The 17252-nt window shown below is 44.9% G+C and overlaps 1 protein-coding gene and 1 non-coding gene across 3 annotated transcripts; both read left to right on the top strand.

The window, feature by feature from the left end:
* The first annotated feature begins 1268 nt into the window (after window positions 1-1268).
* Window positions 1269-16510, top strand: EIF4G2 (eukaryotic translation initiation factor 4 gamma 2). 2 transcript variants are annotated; one of them, XM_083164120.1, is made up of 23 exons: window positions 1269-1662; window positions 3946-4062; window positions 4480-4542; window positions 5720-5955; window positions 6813-6974; window positions 7126-7228; window positions 7553-7684; window positions 7806-7872; window positions 7950-8101; window positions 8462-8572; window positions 8664-8747; window positions 9314-9412; window positions 9520-9661; window positions 9741-9904; window positions 10063-10167; window positions 10478-10588; window positions 10962-11066; window positions 11473-11688; window positions 11768-12026; window positions 12105-12309; window positions 14476-14684; window positions 14766-14887; window positions 15691-16510. In XM_083164120.1, exons 4-23 carry the CDS (start codon window positions 5876-5878, stop codon window positions 15754-15756), a joined length of 2694 nt encoding a protein of 897 aa, XP_083020246.1. In that variant the 5' UTR covers window positions 1269-1662; window positions 3946-4062; window positions 4480-4542; window positions 5720-5875; the 3' UTR covers window positions 15757-16510. The 2 variants fall into 2 exon arrangements, with proteins under 2 accessions (XP_083020246.1, XP_083020245.1); XM_083164119.1 differs by having other exon boundaries at window positions 1269-1542.
* LOC146046550 (small nucleolar RNA SNORD97) lies at window positions 10209-10381 on the top strand. Its single transcript, XR_014465946.1, has one exon. It is a non-coding gene; the product is annotated as a small nucleolar RNA SNORD97 (small nucleolar RNA).
* Window positions 16511-17252: the final 742 nt, after the last annotated feature.

Raw genomic sequence — 17252 nt, forward strand, 5'->3', positions numbered from 1 at the left:
CACAGTGACCGGGAGCACGCTGCCCCCCACTCCTGGATAGATAGTGCGAGGAGCGCTACTCACAGGAGGGAGGGGGAAATGCGCCTGTGTGAGAGCGCAGCTGTGTCCTTGGTGGTGGAGCAGCTCAGACTGGAGTGGACGCATCAGAGCGGGTAAGTGTCAAACTCTCTGCCTATGTGTGTGTGTGTGTGTGTGCACTGGCACATTGCAGCCCATCATTAATTGCTGTGTCCCATGATAATAAGCAGGACATATGCCCTAAGACTGAGTGCTGCCCCCCTGTGCAGGCAGCGTGTGCCCTAATGCACTGCAGTTCACAGCAATAGCAGGAGGGAAATGCTACTGCTGAGTTACAGTGGTATTATTTGGGACATACTTGTATGAAGGACACTATTATGATAATAAAGAGTGGACACATAGTCCTACAGATACAACCGGCCCTTTGAGGGTGACCAAACTGCTGATGCGGCCCCCGATGAATTTGAGTTTGACACCCCTGCCCTAAGTAGTGAGGGCAATATATAATAATATAATGTACACCTCAGTAGTGAGGGCTTTATATAATGTACACCTCAGTAGTGAGGGCTATATATAATGATCATATAATGTACAACTCAGTAGTAAGGGCTATATATAATGATATCATGTATACCTCAGCAGTGAGGGCTATATAATAATAATAATAATAATATAATGGACACCTCAGTATTGAGGGCTATAAATAATAATATAGTGGACACCTCAGTGGTGAGGTCTATGTATATAATAATATAATTTACACTATATATATAATAATATAATGTACACTATATATATAATACTAATATAATGTACAGGGATGTCAGGTAACCCTAGCAGCGTGGTAACCGTGTGAGGTGATACTGCCCCGGGGTGGGGCATTAGTCACTGTGTGTGTTTGTTGGTGTGTGTCACGGTTGTTACACAATATCACACCGAAGCAGCAGCAGACAAAGGAGGCCGGAAATAGGAGGGTCCCTTTGGTCAGAGACCCCCGCTCCCTGTTCGCCACACTGGCCCTCGCTCTGAGGGCTTAGTACTGAGTGCAGGGATCCCGGGACCCTGAGTGTGAGGAGAACCCCCCAACAAGGAGAGCCCCCCCTCCGGTCACAGCCCCCCTCCGCAGTCTGCCTACGCAAAGTACGCACGCTACCCGCCTTCGTGAATAGCGTTGCTGCACTGCGGCTGTGCTACGCCGCAACCTCACGTGCTGCTCTAGGAACGCCTCCTCGTTTCTCATTGGTCCTCGGGCACCGCCCGTTACGTCCATCAGCCGTTCTCGGATCGTGATTGGCACGGGCGTCGCTATATGACCGCCCCCCAGTGGTGGCAGCAGGCTAGGCTGAGCGCGGTGATAAAGTTTGGCCAGTGTGTTTCCCTGGGAGTCGCCGAGTCAGAGAGGAAGTGGCGGGTCCGCGGCAGCTCCGGTCACACACCCGTCCTCCCCCTACCCCCCTTCACCGGCCTGCTTTCTCTGGGATACGCCGGACACCGCACCAGGAACCTGCCGGGACTCTCGGAGAGGTGAGGAAGCGACGTCTTGCCGCCTAAGATGGCGGACTCTCAGCTGGCAGAAAATGGCGGATCCCACTGTATGTGAGGGGACGGACCGAGTCCCTGGCTGGAGAGCGGCGGGGCCCTAGGGTGCGTATACCTGGGGGCCGCATCCCCCCTCCTGTCGGCTCCATCCCCGTCGGAAGCCCCATCCTCACACCCTGCTAATCGCAGGGTCAGATATGGCGGCTGTTCTCCCATCGCAGGGGCATATTACCCCCCCCCCCTCTCCCTCCCCATTCTCCTGTATTACCCCCCTTCAAATTCTCCTGTATTACCCCAGCTAGCTTTCCCTGGGGGAAGCCCCATCCTCACACCCTTCTAATCGCAGGGGCAGACATGGCGGCTCTGTCCTCCCATCCATAGCAGGGACATATTACCCCCAATTCCTCTGTATTACCCCCCCCCCCCCCCCCCCTTTCCAATATTAAGGTGGCCATACATCTACAGATGGGTTGTCTGATTGGGCTGGTTGGAACAAAATCCTGGTAATGGATGAGTGACAGTTTTTGGCAGTTTTCCAGCATTTCAAAGAAAATGGTCAACTGTCATTTGCTCTCATCCATTACCAAGATTTTGTTCCAACCAGCCCAATCTGACAATCGATCTGTAGATGTATGGCCACCTTTACCCCAGCGATCTACCTTTTGGGGGAAGACACATCCTCACACCCTGCTAATCACAGGGGCAGATATGGCGGCTGTTCTCCCATCCACAGCAAGGGCATATCACCCCCCACACCCTTCAAACCAGAGGGTCTGATATAGCTACAGGGAGGGAATATTCCCCCATATTGTCCCCCATCCCAGCTCTCTACCCCTGTGGTAAGCCCACTTCATCACACCCTGCTTATCAGAGGGGCAGATATAGCATGATCTGTACTAACATCCACTGCAGTCTTATTCCCCTAACAGGGTTCCCCCATTATTACCCAGGCTAACTCCCTTCGCACACTCCTATTTAGAGGGACAGATTTCCCCAATATTACCCCAGCTATCTTATCCTGGGGAAGTACCCTCCCTGTATAAGAGGGGCAAATATTACAGCAGTCTTCCCATTTACTGCAATGATATTCCCACAGTGCTCCGTTCTCACCCCTGCAAGCCATATCCCCTCCTAACCCACAGGATTAATCCATTATTACCCCATAGTGTTTATGGAGTAATAATGCCCCCCACATCCTGTCTGGGTTTTTTATCCCTATACACATTCCTTTCCTCCAGAATACTGCAACTCCCCTTAAAATACCCCACTCTTCATGGACAGCTGTAACCCCACCTGATCCCTATTTTCTGTGGCTGTTGCCATAGGGATCTCTAGCCATCCTGCAGTATTGTGGCATTTTTCAATGCATACCCTGTGTGCCCATCCCTACTTCTCAGCCAGGTTTCGGTAAGATTCCCACCCCCATCCTTATACCGGCAGTATAAAGGCCTTCTAACTGGAGAACAAAGACTGGGACTGGCCTGGACTAGGCCTCTACTACCGGCACCACCTCCTTGACTATTGTGTCTGCTGGTCGTCCCCCACCCACCCCACTTAGGAGTCTGTCCTGCTTCATCATCCACCCTTATTGATAACGTTATCCGTGTCTCTGCTCTGTAGAAGCTGGCACACTGCTTTGTCACGTCTGTAACTTAATATCCTGTTATACAACGGAGTTAATCGTCTGTTTTAGTATTTGCTGCCTTTATTACAGCTGCAAATTAAGATGGTCAGATGTGGATGAATATATGTATTTTGTCTGTATAGTTTCCTGCATAGGCTGCATGTCTCACTGACTATTTTATATGGATTAGCTGATTGATAGCAATAAAACTGCATATTGGCCTGTACCAATCCCTTTGTTCATAGAATGTGCTCTATTAATATCCTGTTTGGAAGCGTTCTTTCCTAACATCATTGTCCTCATTTACCCCAGACCAGTACATTAAGTCTGTTACTCTGAATCTTATGTACAGCAGGTACCTTGGAGGATCTATACGCAGTTATTTTGTTCCTAGGCTGAGAAATTGATCTCGTTTGAGATCGTCCATCGTATGAAAATGCATTTCTTGCCTTTTTGTGTATTGATAGTCTATTTAAAATGTGTATGATACTACTTACTGCATTGACTACATACAAGAGCAGTTTAGTTTGTATTCCTTAAATTCACTTATGTAGTGAACAAACTAAATGTATGTATTTTGTTTCTTATATAGCGCAGCATATTCTGTTGCGCTTGATTCCGACTGCTTATATGTATGAGTGTGTAGTGCGTTCTGTGCTAGCAAATCCACCATGTTCCTGCAGTGTTAATGGGCATCTCGCTGTGTGGATTTATCGTCCTCTTGGCACTAACTCTACATATTTTTTTTTTCTTTTTACTTTCAGCGAGTGTCCCCCTCCCCACCCTGCCCATTGAATATTTATTATTTTTTTGAACATTCTTTGTTATCAAGCCGCCAAAGTGGAGAGTGCGATTGCAGAAGGGGGTGCTTCTCGTTTCAGGTGAGCGGTGTTCTGCGCAGATTAATATTTATTAAGCCACTTTTCTGCAAACAATAGTACATAAACTTGTACCATAGGCTCATTGAGCTTTATTTGCTCGCTAGTATCAGTATAACAGTAACATGTGAATTGTGCCATCTAATGGCTGCAGGTGCGCAAAACACTTGAATACTCCTCCACAGAGGAGGGTCGTTCTATAGAAAAGTATGTGTACAACCTGATTTCTATGAGTAGAGGAATTGTGCCAGATCTCATCAGTAATATCACTGTGCATTGTGTCCCTGGATAATCATTGATCATGCACATTGGTTAGGGGTAGCCTCTCTCTCCTGCTCTACAGCAGTCTCCCTCCTGATATAGATAGCGCTTTATTATATTGGTGCATGTGTGACGGTTTCTTCTGGCTTCTCTTTGCAGTGCTTCGTCAGGTGGAGGAGGTAGGGGTGCCTCTCAGCACTATACCAAGACTGTCGGCAACAGGTACTTGTCTCTTGAATTAATGTTTGTGGTTGCTTGGCTCAATAACCGTGACATGTAGGTAGCAAATGTTCAAAACCCTGCACTATACAGCTGCTTGCATTTACGGCTCCTGTATTTGATAAGGAAATGCATGCTGGGGGTTCAGTATAGGGTAAATAAGGTCCTAACAGACTTTGGCTTTCTGATTACGCTTATTGCATAAGGGACCTTTCGGTGCATGTCAACCAAATACATGGGCATGGATGCACATATGGGGTGTACTAAGCCTTGGTGAGAGGAGATGAAGTCCCACCCAATTAGCCTCTAATGGTCATTTTTTAAATCACGGAATGTAATGGGGTTGATTGGCTAGTTCTTTGATAAATAATTCTCCAAGGTACTAAGCCTTGAAAAGGGTTAAAGTGTGTGGAGATCACATACCACCAATCATTTTCTAACTGCCACTTGTTGGGTTTTGATGGCCATTAGGAGCCAATTGGCTGGTACTTTTCCCTCAAGGCTTGGCACATATACCTCATATGGCAGTCATGTTCCCACATCCATGTAAGCACCATGCCAAACTCTGCCTGGGCTCTGTTTGCAATGTACTAGAAATATTAGCATGGATGGGGGCAGTGTATGTGTGTGTACAGATGTATGCTTTGTTATACTAACCTGCTAGAAAAATATTTCAGTGATAGTTGATAAAAGAATAACATTTAGCTTAAGTGTAAATAAATAATAGATTTTTTGACACATTTTTCATTGTGAAGTGTCCCCAGTATTAATGGTTCCCAACTGTCTGGTGTTCATATAATGTTATTCAAATGGGGCAATGAAGACATCCGTCACTTTGTACTGTTATACGTTCATCCTGCTTGCCTTGGTTACATGGCCCTGCTTGCAGGCAAGGAAGAGTGAAAGGTGTGGGGTTTTTTTTTTTTTTTTATTCCTCCCCCCCCCCCCCCCCCCATGGCCTCTTGGCTTAACCCAGACCAATCCAGCAGCATATAATGTGCCATGTCGTTTTATGTGCAGTGTCTGCTGCTGACCCATAGATTGTGTCATCTATAATTAATTTAATATTTAATTAACTTGGCTAAGCACGATATGGGCCCTCTTTTTATCCAGGTAAATGCACTATGTCTGGCATGTATCCCTCATTTTGGCTCTTTGTCCCACGTTTGCTCATTGGCAGGTGGAAAGCTGTGATCTGCAGTGTTTTGCCAGGATTTTGATTAGGTGGAGTTACGCACCCGGAGAAGATCGTCTGAGAGGCCCAAACACCCCCCACTCCCCCAGTCGCTAACGCACTGGTGTATTTCATTAATACATCTGCGCGACGTGCAGTTGCATGCAGCGCGCATTAGTTGGAGCAGACTCCGCGGGTTGTGCGCCTGTATCGCACAGTAACCCAGCCGCGCGGAAACGCTGGTGTGTATATGGTGGAGAGCAAGTTTTTATTAAAATGCCTCAGTGCTGGGTTTCTTGTCTTGAAAGAGAATTCCCCCCCCCACCCCCATAGCTTTCTTTTCACTCTTAAGTCTAATTGGTCATTTATTTTTTGGTCTTCCTGCTATAGGAGACCTTTTGAATTTTTCAGTTATTACTTTTATATTAGGCCTTCAGACCGCATGTTGCAGTAACCACGAGCCTTCTTTTGACATACTTTAACAATTGTAGTGATTGGCTCTTAATACCTCATGTACTTTTTGGCATCTGCCCCTTTTTTAAGGGGATGCTTGAAGAGCATATTGGCCTTCTCCCAAAATGTGTACCCAAAAAATGGTGTGTATGATTCTAGAACACTCCTTGCTGAGTGTGCTTGTTTAGTACCCCAAGTCTTCACATAGGAGTTGAACCCAAAGGTGTTCCCTATTACCTGATAAAGCAGAGTGCATCCTATTTACCCGGCTATTAATGGTTACATACAAATGAGCAGAGCTATTAGGATTTCCGAGTGTTTACCATCTTACACTTCATGCCCATTACTGTACAATTTAAGAGCAGTGCAAATAAACCTATTATAGCACATGAGTCATTTTTTTATTTCATTTTTTTTTCCTCTGAGCCCAGAACCTACTGGGAATTGCACCCTTAAGTGTGGGTTAGAACTAGCTCCTCACAGCACAATACACTGCTTTAGGTGGAGGTTGGTTTCCTTAGCAAAATGACAACTTAACAGTAAGCACTGTGTGTTTTGGTGTGGGGTGGAACGTGTTCATTATTTTGGGGGTGGCTGTGTAATGGGGGATAAATTGGTCTACTATAAGTCATGTTTTCTTCTGCAGCGAGTACCTGGGGAAAACCCCAGGGCCTGGCGTTCAGAGATGGATTCCTTCACGAAGCACTAGACGAGATGTTAACTCCTCAAATAACTCCGCCAACAACACTGCGCACCCCTCCGCAAGTGAGAAAGAACGGCACGATGCAATCTTTAGGAAAGTAAGAGGGTAAGTAACAGGAACGTGAGCTATTTCTCTGGCAAGGGGACGCCATTTTTCTGGTCAAGATGTCACCGGTGGGTGTAGCCTGTAGTGTGACGCTATGTAAAGTGTGGGTCCTTCTGCTGGAAGGTAAATGTGTTTAATTCTTCTTTTCCAGCATCTTAAACAAGCTTGCTCCTGAGAAGTTTGACAAGCTATGCCTTGAGCTCCTTAATGCGGGTGTAGATTCCAAACTCATCCTGAAAGGAGTCACACTGCTTGTAAGTGGCCGATGTCCCCTGTGGGGTGGTGAGATTAATCTTCATTTACCTGGTATAGAAATAGTTCTGCTACTGCAAATGACATACTATATTATTAATATGCAATAGCGTACCTGCCTGCTATAATGATTAATTGCATTAATAGTCCATCATAGATGTGCGGTATACTTCTTGCACTAGGTTGAACCTCTTCTGCCTTATGGTTGACTGGATAATACCTCCAGTTCCACTCAACCAAGCTGTAGAGAATGAGGGCACCTGGTTATAGATCATGTAACAATAGTACTAAACTAATTTTATTTTCCATTGTAACGTTTCTTGCAGATTGTAGACAAAGCCCTCGAAGAGCCAAAGTACAGCTCACTCTATGCTCAGCTATGTCTGCGATTAGCAGAAGAGGCACCAAACTTTGATGGCCCAGCACCAGAGGGTCAACCAGGGCAGAAGCAAAGCACAGTGAGTATCCAGTGTCCATGGCCCATTGACCTGGTGGAGCACACTCCCTTTGTTGTAGTAGTCTGTACCAATGCTCCTTGCCACTATGTAGTGTTCTAACCCACTGTCTCTCCACCCACAGACGTTTAGACGCCTCTTAATTTCCAAACTTCAAGATGAATTCGAGAACCGATCCAGAAATGTTGAGCGTAAGTGATCAGCACATCTTTGGTTGTTTTCTGAAAAACCTCCCTGTCTGTATATTAATGTAGGTTTTCCTCTGCAGTATATGACAAGCGTGACAGCCCCCTCCTCCCTGAGGAAGAGGAACAGAGAGCCATTGCGAAGATCAAGATGCTGGGGAACATCAAGTTCATTGGAGAGCTTGGCAAGCTTGACCTTATTCACGAGTCTATCCTTCATAAGTGCATCAAAACAGTAAGTATGGGGTTAAGCCACTGATGCTCTAGTAGATCACCGGCAGAAGTGTGGGAGGAAACCTCTGAGTACCCGGCAGAAACCCACTCAAGGATGAGAAGAATATACAAACTCCGCACAGCAAGGGCCAACCAAAAATCCCAGGTTGATTCGCATTTACATGTGCAAACCTGCAATTCTTAGGTTGTGGAATATGGGTATAACTTAAGACAAACCTAGCTCGTTACTGCACTCACTTTATAGCAGCTTGTCACTGACTAAGCCTCTAGTCAAATTTCTGACACTTATTTCATTTTATTGCTAAACTGTACTTGTGTCTGTCAGCCTGTACTAATCTATAGTCTTGTTCTTTTCTCCAAGCTTTTGGAAAAGAAGAAGAGGGTCCAACTTAAAGACATGGGAGAAGATTTGGAGTGTCTCTGTCAGATAATGAGGACTGTGGGGCCTAGATTAGACCACGCAAAAGCCAGGGTACCTACTGTGCATAAGTTGGTCATTTGACAGTAGAACATGATTTAAGAATGATTTAAGATATAACACTTTACGTTTTTCTTCCCTTTAGTCCTTAATGGATCAGTACTTTGCCCGGATGTGCGCCTTGAAGACTAGTAAGGAATTGCCAGCAAGGATTCGTTTCCTGCTGCAAGTAGGTATTCGTGGAGGTATAGTAGGCGGTGTAAATTTCACAATTGAATTGCAATTATTCCAGGGGGAGGGAGGGGGGGGGGGGGGCTAAAAAGGAGCATGTTCCTCCTAAATCAAGCATGTCCAAACTATGGCCCTCCAGCTGTTGTGAAACTACAAGTCCCATCATGCCTTGCCAAAGTTTTGCTATTAGGGAATGCTAAAACTATGGCCTGGCATGTGTAGCTTCACAACAGCTGGAGGGCCACCGTTTGGATGGGTGTGGTATAGCACACCGACAGTCATTAGCCTAATGTCGGAATCCCCACTACCGGGACTCGCAACGGAACCGTGCAGGATTCTGATGTCTGTGTAATGACTATCGGCATACCTACTGTCAGGGAAGTCATCCCGCACCCAGTGTGGACATGCCTGTCCTAAATTACAATGTTTTATGACCATGCCTGCTTATTTAACTTTAGTGATAAAGTGTTAAATCTGATTTACCGAAGGTGAACCATCATTCTAAACATTTGTCATACATGCTTTACATTTGCTTCATTGACTGATTTACTTCTGCCTCCATAGGATACAGTGGACTTGCGAGCAAATGGTTGGGTTCCTCGCAAAGCTTTTATCGACAATGGACCAAAGACTATCAATCAAATCCGCCAAGAAGCAGTGAAAGTGAGTGTCTTACAATCTTCTGTAGGTCTCGGGGCTGTTTTCCCACGTCATGAATATAATGGTTCTTGGTAATTAGTAGAGAATAATCCTCTTGTTCTTTTCTTTAGGATCTAGGAGTCTTCATTCCTGCTCCTATGGGTCAAGGAATGCGAACAGACTTCTTCTTAGAAGGACCGTTCATGCCACCGAGAATGAAACTTGACCGGGACCCTCTTGGAGGACTTGCTGACATGTTTAGGCAAATGCCAGGTCAGTGAAGACACGACCTTGTATAGTGACTTAGATAACTTGCTTGTTCCGAATGCTAATGTCTGTGTTTGTTTCATAGGCAGTGGTATTGGTACTGGTCCAGGGGTTATTCAGGACAGGTTCTCCCCAACCATGGGACGTCATCGCTCAAATCAGTTGTTCAATGGGCATGGTGGGCACATCATTCCTCCTGTGCAGTCCCAGTTTGGTGAAATTGGAGGCAAACCTTTTATGAAAAGCCAGGTAAGCTTGTCTTCAGTGGAATGTAAATATACGGTTACTGGTGCTTGGTGTCAGGTCATTGTATTTCAGTGTTTTTCGCTAGCCTACACTCCGACTTTACTTCAATGTGTTTTAATTAATTTTGGAATTCTAATTAATATGCATGCTTTTAATTACAGGGGCAAGGCCAGATGTACCAGAGTCAAGGGCTCTTATCGCAACAAGGGCAGTCAAAGGATATGCCCCCTCGGTTTATTAAAAAAGGCCAGCTTAATGCAGATGAGGTACGTACCCCCATTTGGTGGCCTGAGGTTCGTTCTTTTGGTTGCCCGATGATTAAGAAAAGACGCGTTATTACGAGGACTGTGGCTGGGACTCCTTTCCCCTCTTGCTTCCTACTTTACCTGTACCCTCTTCCCTTCCTCCCCCTCTTCACCACTGTTTCTTTTCTTGGAGTGCCTAGTGTCCATTGAGCAAGATTATGAGATCTGAGGGCTCACATTGCCTTTCATTTCTCTCCACTCCCTTTCTCTTCAATGGCCAATGAGGTTAATTTTTTTTTTTTTCTTCTGTCCTTTAACAACAAACTTCCAGATCAGCTTGAGACCAGCTCAGTCTTTCCTAATGAATAAGAATCAAGTGCCAAAGCTCCAGCCTCAAATGAGCATGATGCCACCTCGCACACAAACTCCACCCATGGGACAGGTGAGAACATGACCTATTGACAATGTGGAACTACCCGATATAACTATGGGGGGGGGGGGGGGGGGCAGCTTCTGGTTATCAAATGGTGATCTTCCACCTCTATCCTTTGTTACTCAACATACAATATTGGAACAAACAATACAGAGGTAACAGTCAATATTAGCGCTCGCAGTAATACTATAGATCTCAGAGTAAAGCACCATGTATGCAATAGTCTTCAGGGAAATCCCAGCATCTCTGGGATGCACAGTGATGAGAGCAGAGCTTTGTCTGTGGGGCCATGCAGCCTTTCAGTGGAGTGTAGGGTCTTAAGCACACACGTGTGGTGACCCTGTTTTTAAGATGGAATTATGACCAATTTCTTTATTTTCAGACCCCTCAGCTTGGCCTGAAAACGAATCCACCACCCATCCAAGAAAAGCCTGCCAAGATTGTAAAGAAGCCTCCGCCATCAAAAGAAGAACTACTTAAACTTACTGTAAGTGTTCTATGCTACGGTAGCTGAGATATCTGTGCTCTAAGCGCCGAACCCCAATGAGTGAATCATTTTAGGATTGATGACTGGAGTGTGGCCAGGACATCAGTTGCTGCTATGGTGTTGGCCTAAAAGTAGCTACTCTCGTTGGTAAAATGCCAAAACTGAAGAGCTGTTGCCCATATCAACCATTTAGGTTTCATTTCCTAGGATGAAGCGGACAAATGTGGTTGCTGTAGGCAACGTTGCGTCTTCATTATTTTTTGTTTAAGATTTTGCTTAATCTACCCCCCCCCCCTGCCGCCGCCCCAGATCTGGGAGTATCATGCTCTCCTACACTCCTTTCTGTATTGCGGCTGACTGGAGGATAATGTAATGACTCGTTACCCCTTATTACTTGCCATTTCAGGAAGCATTTGTGACTGACTACTTGAATAATGGAAATGCGGCTGACGCCATAAACAGTGTGAAAGAAATGCGAGCTCCTAAACACTTCATCCCGGAAATGATTAGCAGGATAATTCTCCAATCGCTGGACCGCTCTGATGAAGACAAAGAGCATGCCAGCGAATTGATTGGAATACTGCGGCAAGAGGGAGTGGCCACAAGCGACAACTTCATGCAGGTAAGGAGCCTCCCAACTTCTCGCTAACGGTCTAGTGGTGGAATCGGCCACTTTGCTCATGGTGTTGCTTCTCTTCCAGGCTTTCCTGACTGTGCTGGACCAGTGCCCCAAGCTGGAGGTGGACATACCCCTGGTGAAATCATACCTGGCACAATTTGCAGCACGTGCCATCATTGCTGACCTGGTCAGCATCTCTGAACTGGCTCAGCCCTTGGAAAACGGCACCCACTTCCCTCTGTTCCTGCTCTGCCTTCAGCAGCTGGCCAAGCTTAAAGACCGGGAATGGTTAACAGAGCTGTTCCAGCTGAGCAAGGTGACCATGCAGAAGATGCTACCAGGTGAGTACCGTGTCTGTGTGACCCAGAGAAGCATTACTGCTATGCAGGACTGCACTGATTCCTAATATTTCCTTCTAGAAATTGATCAGAACAAGGACCGCATGTTGGAGATCCTGGAAGGGAAGGGGCTGAGCTTCTTGTTTCCGCTGATGAAACTGGAGAAAGAGTTGCTGAAACAAATAAAGATGGATCCTTCTCCCCAAACAATATACAAGTGGATTAAGGATAACATCTCTCCTAAACTTCATGTAGATAAAGGATTTGTGAATATTTTGATTACCAGGTAAGACTAATGTGCTTCTGTGTGAAGTCTCTAATGCAGTTCTTCCTCCCCATCCAAATCGGATGCCTGCGCTGCCTTCAGAAGCAAACCAAAATACTTTTCCAGTGGTAGCGTTCTTCCTTCCCCAGATAAGGCCCATTTATTTATAAACCGTTTCTTAAGGTGACCATAGACTGTATAATTGTATACAATGTGGACTGCATTGTATGTCTTGCTATGCAATGAGATCTAGTACAAAAAAAGTATGTGCTACACGTACTCTTTAAACCGCGCACATCGCACCCAGGAATTGTCGTCGTATATGGGCACCTTTTTATATAGCACACATATTACGCAGCGCTGTACAGAGAATATTTGAACATTCACATCAGTCCCTGCCCTAGTGGAGCTTACAATCTATATTCCCTACCACATGTACAGACATTCTAGGGTTAATTTGTTAGGAGCCAAATAACTTACCAGTATATTTTGGATTGTGGGAGGAAACTGAGCACCTCGAGGAAACCCATGCAAGCATGGGAAGTATATAGACACTCTCCTCATAGTTAGGACCATGGTGGGAATCTAACCTATGACCTCAGTGCTGTGAGGCAGTATGCTAACGTTACACCATCCGTACTGCCCATGCAGCAAGCACCACATAATGGTGTTGGAAATGCCCAGCTCTCCCTGTGCAGGGACTTGTTAACTTGTTGGGATCAAAAAGAGGTTAAGGAATTCAAGCACTGACTATGGGTGGGATGTTTAACATCCGCAGCCCTGTATCACCCCCCCCCCCCCCCTCTTTGCCGGGCATCGCATTATAAATGACCACATATGCTCTAACCTATGCGGTTATTAACGCAAGGGACAGCTCTTGCGATAAGAGCTGTCCCTTGCGATGCTGGACTTCCGGGTCTGACCCGGGAGTCCATCTGCGCATGTGCAGGGCATGCTGGGAGGGATCCATGACACAGCCCTCACACAGCGCTAGGGTAACAAGCCCATAGGCTTCTGTAGGGAATCTCCAGCTTTTGCTGGTGATTCCCTCCACAGCGGTGACCCTGCAGATGGGCAACAGAATACATAAATGCGGTAAAAGCCCAGATAATGGAGTTTTTACCGCATTTCTGTGTTAGAAAACCGTCCCCCTTTTCTGGAAACTTGTATTTACAGATGTAGGCCTATTTTATACCATCCTACAGTCATTGGGATGGGTATTGAGATTTACACATTTGTTTGATACTGAGCCAGTTCAGTGTCTGGGTGTGATTGGCCTTGCGAGCCTCTGTCAGGGCAGATTTTGCACCCTGATTGGTCAGTGAGCATGACTAGGTAATCTTTGTCTAGCTGAAGGGGTTATATGCAGTTCTCATGCTGGTAGTCAAACGTCTTCATAACTATGTATTCCCTGCTGATGTGATGGACCAGCATTTCGCCCAGCGCGTATACAATGCAGCAGTACAAGACTATGTGCATGACATTGTCTGCTACCTTCCAGCCCATATAGCATGACCAACCAGAAGATAGTCAAGGGTACATACTATGTTGTAGTAACCTCTAGGTTTATAGTAGTGTGGACCAGTCGGCTGGCTTATGATGATCACAACCTCTAAATGTGCACCATGAAGTGTGTAGATTGCAAACCTTAAAGGCCATTTCCTAAAAGCTGCGTAAAGGGAAAACTCAGGAGTAGCCGTCATCGACAGTCTGTATTGGGACCATTTCTGCTATCAAGCCTTTTTGAATTCCTTTTAGATCTGCATTGGCCACAGAGTGGCTTCGCACTGGCATTCATGTGTTTGAGATGCGTCACTAGGTCTACAGTAATTCGGTTGACCACTATAGGTCTACATGGGTTTTTTTTTTTTTTTCTGATCCAAGTCAGTTTAGACTGAGAATATTAGTGCGAGGGGAGGCAGTACTTGATTATGGTGTCAATGTCTACTTAAGTCAGGCACCGATAACTCAAAACTCATGTCTACTTTTTTTTTTTCATGTTGACCTAAGTTCTTTAGACCCCATGTGTTCTAGTATTCTTATCACTGTCTTATTTGTTATGTGCACACTTCCCACCTACTGGCTATGATACATGCTAAAGGCATGCCACCTGCTGCTGTCCCACTCCAGCGTTGTAATCCCTTCCTCTGTGACAGCGCTGCTTACTGACCATTTTTGTTTTTCCAGCTTTTTCCAGTATATTTCGATCGAGGTTTTCCCAACGGATGATCCTGAACAGGCAGCTGCACCCTCAAAAGAGCAGCTCGAACAGGAGAAACAGCTGTTGCTCTCTTTCATGCCAGTAATGCAGAAGTTCCTCCATGACCATGTTGATCTGCAAGTCAGTGCCCTCTATGCCCTTCAGGTGCACTGCTACAGCAAAAACTTCCCTAAAGGTACGTCTGTCACAGCCATGCATCCGCACCAGGTAACCTAACTTGTTCTGTATTCTAACCGCTCTGCTCTCCATTGTCCAGGCATGTTGTTGCGCTTCTTCGTCCATTTGTACGACATGGAAATTATAGAGGAGGAAGCCTTTTTGGCGTGGAAAGAAGATATTACACAGGAATTTCCTGGGAAAGGAAAAGCTCTATTCCAGGTAAGACTGCCGACTGCAAATTATCTGCCTGATGTGATAAATCCAGTTATCCTGCTCTGCAGAAGTTCTGTTTTTCTTTTCAAATACTTAACACTTTAGAAGTTGCTTCTTAAATGTATTTATTAGTAAATGGAATTAGTATAGGTGCTGAAAAGTCACTTAGTCCAGTTGATCAGCAATAAAGCCTGATTGAACACCAGGCGTTTAAGCACAAGCCAGTCTTTATCAGGCCGCAGCTCCCTTCTCAGACACTAGTTTATTTATTAACCGTATCTTATATAGCGCAGCAAATTCCATTACGCTTTAAAATTGGACAGTGTTAAAACAAACAGGATTTTTACAGACCATTAAAAAGGTAGGAGGGCCCTGCTTGCAATCTATAGCCAGCAGCCAGATGCAGAGATACACTACTCCTCTGCTATTTCTTAATATACAGAATATCTATCTCTCTCTAGTCACTCAAAAGTACTGTGGCTATTTCAATTTGAGAGGTACACTTAACTGAAGAGCCTAATCCAGGGGTACGGGAGAGTTTAGATTGAGAACCAATGCTTTAAAGTACACTGGTGTATGGGCACCTGTATCGGGGATATTAGAGTCCTAAAATCCCGATCCTGGTGGGGAACTTGAAATTAGGATTTCCTTTTAATATCCTCCCGGACTGCTCACTGAATGGTGCATCCGGTTGGGTGTGTGGAAGCCCTTAAGTTGAATATGTAAAGAGCTCTGGTATTTGTAGGTTTAGACAGTTGTATTCCATGTTGCCCATTGCTGGGTGTTAACTTTTTATTTTTAACGTGCAGGTGAACCAGTGGCTAACCTGGCTGGAGACTGCTGAGGAGGAGGAATCTGAGGAGGAGGTCTACTAAAGAACCAGCCAAAGCCTTAAGTTGTGCAAACATACTGTTGCTATGATGTAACCGCGTTTTGACCTAACCACTGCGAAAAATCCATTCCGCTGTAACTTTTTCGCAATATTTAATGCAGAGGCATATGTCGATAGGATTCCTCCTGCATATGGTTTTTTAAGTGTAATGTCTTAATCATAGTCGGCCATGCAGTATTTTAGAGTATCTGTAATGTTTAGATCCGTGTATTAGCAGCATGCAATAATTACATCGTATGTTCTCAACAGAAGTGGTCTATGGCAAGGACTTTGCTGCCGAAATAACGTGGGCTTTTAGGAGAAACTGACTAGCAACACTGAATACTGTAGAGATGCACTTTGCTCAGTGTAATACTTGAGTCGTTGCAATATTTGGTTGTTACAGAGAATCTTTTTAACTGTAATTGACGGTTGTTGCTGTAATAGTATATATTGCCTGTATTTCTACCTCTAGTAATGGGCTTTTTGTGCTAGATTTTAATATCGTTGAGCCTGGGCAAGTGCACAAGTCTTTAAGAAAAAAAACAAAAACCTGGTTTACTTGCACAAATCCTGCTCCGTTTTGAGAATGATCGCTGCCCCGAGAAATGGTATTGTGGGTGTGAAGCTTAAAATGGCGAGACAATGAATTGGTCCTCTTATTATAGTATTGAAATTAAGTCTACTTAATTTATCAAGTCATGTTCATGCCCTGATTTTATATACTTGTATCTATCAATAAACATTGTGATACTTAACATGTGTGATTTACTGATATTGCATGGTCATGTGACAATAAACATCGCACAATAGACTGGCAGCATACGCCTGAGGCCTTCATGTTCTGTTGGGCATGCTTTTTAGATCTTTCGATATGGATGAGGCCACTTCCTGTAATAAACTTTGTCCCGTGTCCTCCTGGCAGCTTATAATGAAAGTGCATTCTAACTGTTGTGTAAATACCCAATAGAACAGAATGTGTCAGCAACGAAACCTAAAGCTTTCAACCAAGTCCACTTAATGGTACAAGCTGTAGACCTGGCAGGAGTGCCTTTTTGGTTGCGTAAATACCTAATCTTCTAAAAATCTAAACTTTTTTTTTTTTTTTTTTTACTGTATAGTGTGCATTATTGTGCCAACCCTATTTTGTCTGTAGATGGATTTCTCTGGTCCCTTTTTTTTTTTTTTTTTTTTTTTTTTTTTTTCTCTCTTCAATTTGAGGTTTTGATCTCCCTCCTTTGGGGCATAAATTGGGCTGGCTCTCCATGTTGAATCCTGTGCAAGGGGTGTTAGTACTGACCTGTTGGGAGGTGGTGGCTTTTTCATGCATGTGTGGGTTGTGATACTTTGTTTTATTTAATGCTGCAGACCTGCCTGTATAATACCATATGATTAAAGTGCAATGAATGAATTTCTACTACATTTGTATGAGATGCTGTTATTTCTATTTTTTGGTTGTACAAAAACTTGGATGTTTCTAGAAGACTGAATGGTTCAAGG

Source organism: Crinia signifera, chromosome 11 (genome assembly GCF_055691185.1).
Source record: "Crinia signifera chromosome 11, ASM5569118v1, whole genome shotgun sequence".
Taxonomy (NCBI): Eukaryota; Metazoa; Chordata; class Amphibia; order Anura; family Myobatrachidae; genus Crinia; species Crinia signifera.